Here is a 1,256-nt window from a genome sequence, read left to right as displayed (position 1 = left end):
AAAGGAGGCACTGCTGGAGGGAGAAGAAGACCGAAGCATGACACTGGGGAAAATATTTAGCTGGAAGCATGACACCGGGGAAAATATTTAGCTGCCTTGCTACTTCTGGATGTAGTGAGCACCCCGTCATCTGAGGAGGTTCAAGTGGGATTCCAGCATCGAATGGAGGAAGGGGTGGGTCCGATGTTGTGTGGAGGCTGGGATGCCCCCTTATGACTCAGGCCTACCTCGGTCCCATGCCTCCCCTGTGGTTCACTCCTCCCATCCTCTGTCTGAGGACCACTTGCCTCCTTGCCTCCTCTCTCCTACCCATTTTTTCTCTTCTGGAGTTCAAGTTTCTGCCCCCTTCTTCCCTTCGATATATAGTATTCTCTCTATATATATAGTATTGCTTTTGGGGTAAAGCTGAAAAAATGTGGAGAAAAGGAATGATAGGGCCTCCAGGCCCCCCTCCCCCCGAAAGTGGGGGCTTCCAGGCCCCCCCAGCCTGGGGACCCAGGCAACACCTCTGGTCTCTTGGCTGCCTGTCCCTGAAACAGCTGGATTAAACCAGCAGCCGAATGCTCCTAAACTGGACCAACCTGGCTGGACCCACTAAGAAACTGGTGTGGCATGAGCGGCACACACAGAGGAGTGGAAAGCAAACCCCCTGTGCCTAAGGCAACCCTGAGACCTGGCTGCCTCCCTCCCTTCCTTCACCACCCCACGCCATTCCCCCTAAACGTCTCAACTTGGGGAAGGAGCCTTGCTCTGGGGCTCCAGTGTAAGTACCAGAAAGGTCCTACAGTGAAGTGTACCAAGACGCAGGTGTAGGGGCCGGGACCCCCCAGGGTTGGCCAGAGCTGGGGCAGGAAGGAGATCGAGGAGCCAAAACATACCGGTTCTGCCCTGGCCACTCCAAAGGGGCAGAGTAACGGGGATGAAGAGTAAGGGGAGAAGGCTGGAGAAGAGGGTCTGGCCTGGTAATCTGATCCCCTAGTCCCCTCCCCCACTGCCCACACCTCCACCCCGCCCCTCCTCTGCCCTGCTGGTGGGTATTCCTACCCTGTTGGTGGCCCGGCTGCTGTCCCTCCTCCCTAGGGCTCTGAGCAGCCTCTCCACGGGGCCGCTGGACTTCATGGTGTCCGGCTGTCTGGGTGCCGCCGCGGGCCCTGAACAATGCTGGGGCCAGGCCCGGGGCTTCCTGGAAGCGGCCTGGCCGGAGGCAGCCGCTTCCCCTGGGTGGAGGGTAGGCTGTCTGGCTGGAGTGAGGAGAA

General features: G+C 58.8%; 1 protein-coding gene across 4 annotated transcripts in view; it reads right to left on the bottom strand.

Moving 5' to 3' along the window:
* The window catches only part of TNS2 (tensin 2), a 13,953-nt gene extending 12,703 nt beyond the window's left edge, over positions 1-1,250 (bottom strand). For all 4 annotated transcript variants that reach the window (XM_006095713.1, XM_023759704.1, XM_023759705.1 and 1 more), the window contains exon 1: positions 1,045-1,250. In XM_006095713.1, coding sequence (XP_006095775.1) covers positions 1,045-1,119 — 75 coding nt within the window. In that variant the 5' untranslated portion in view covers positions 1,120-1,250. The remainder of the gene's footprint in view (positions 1-1,044) is intronic.
* Positions 1,251-1,256: the final 6 nt, after the last annotated feature.

Source organism: Myotis lucifugus, unplaced genomic scaffold (genome assembly GCF_000147115.1).
Source record: "Myotis lucifugus unplaced genomic scaffold, Myoluc2.0 scaffold_160, whole genome shotgun sequence".
Classification (NCBI taxonomy): domain Eukaryota; kingdom Metazoa; phylum Chordata; class Mammalia; order Chiroptera; family Vespertilionidae; genus Myotis; species Myotis lucifugus.
The sequence above is the reverse complement of the archived record's forward strand: the minus strand, read 5'-3'. Positions and strand labels throughout refer to the sequence as shown.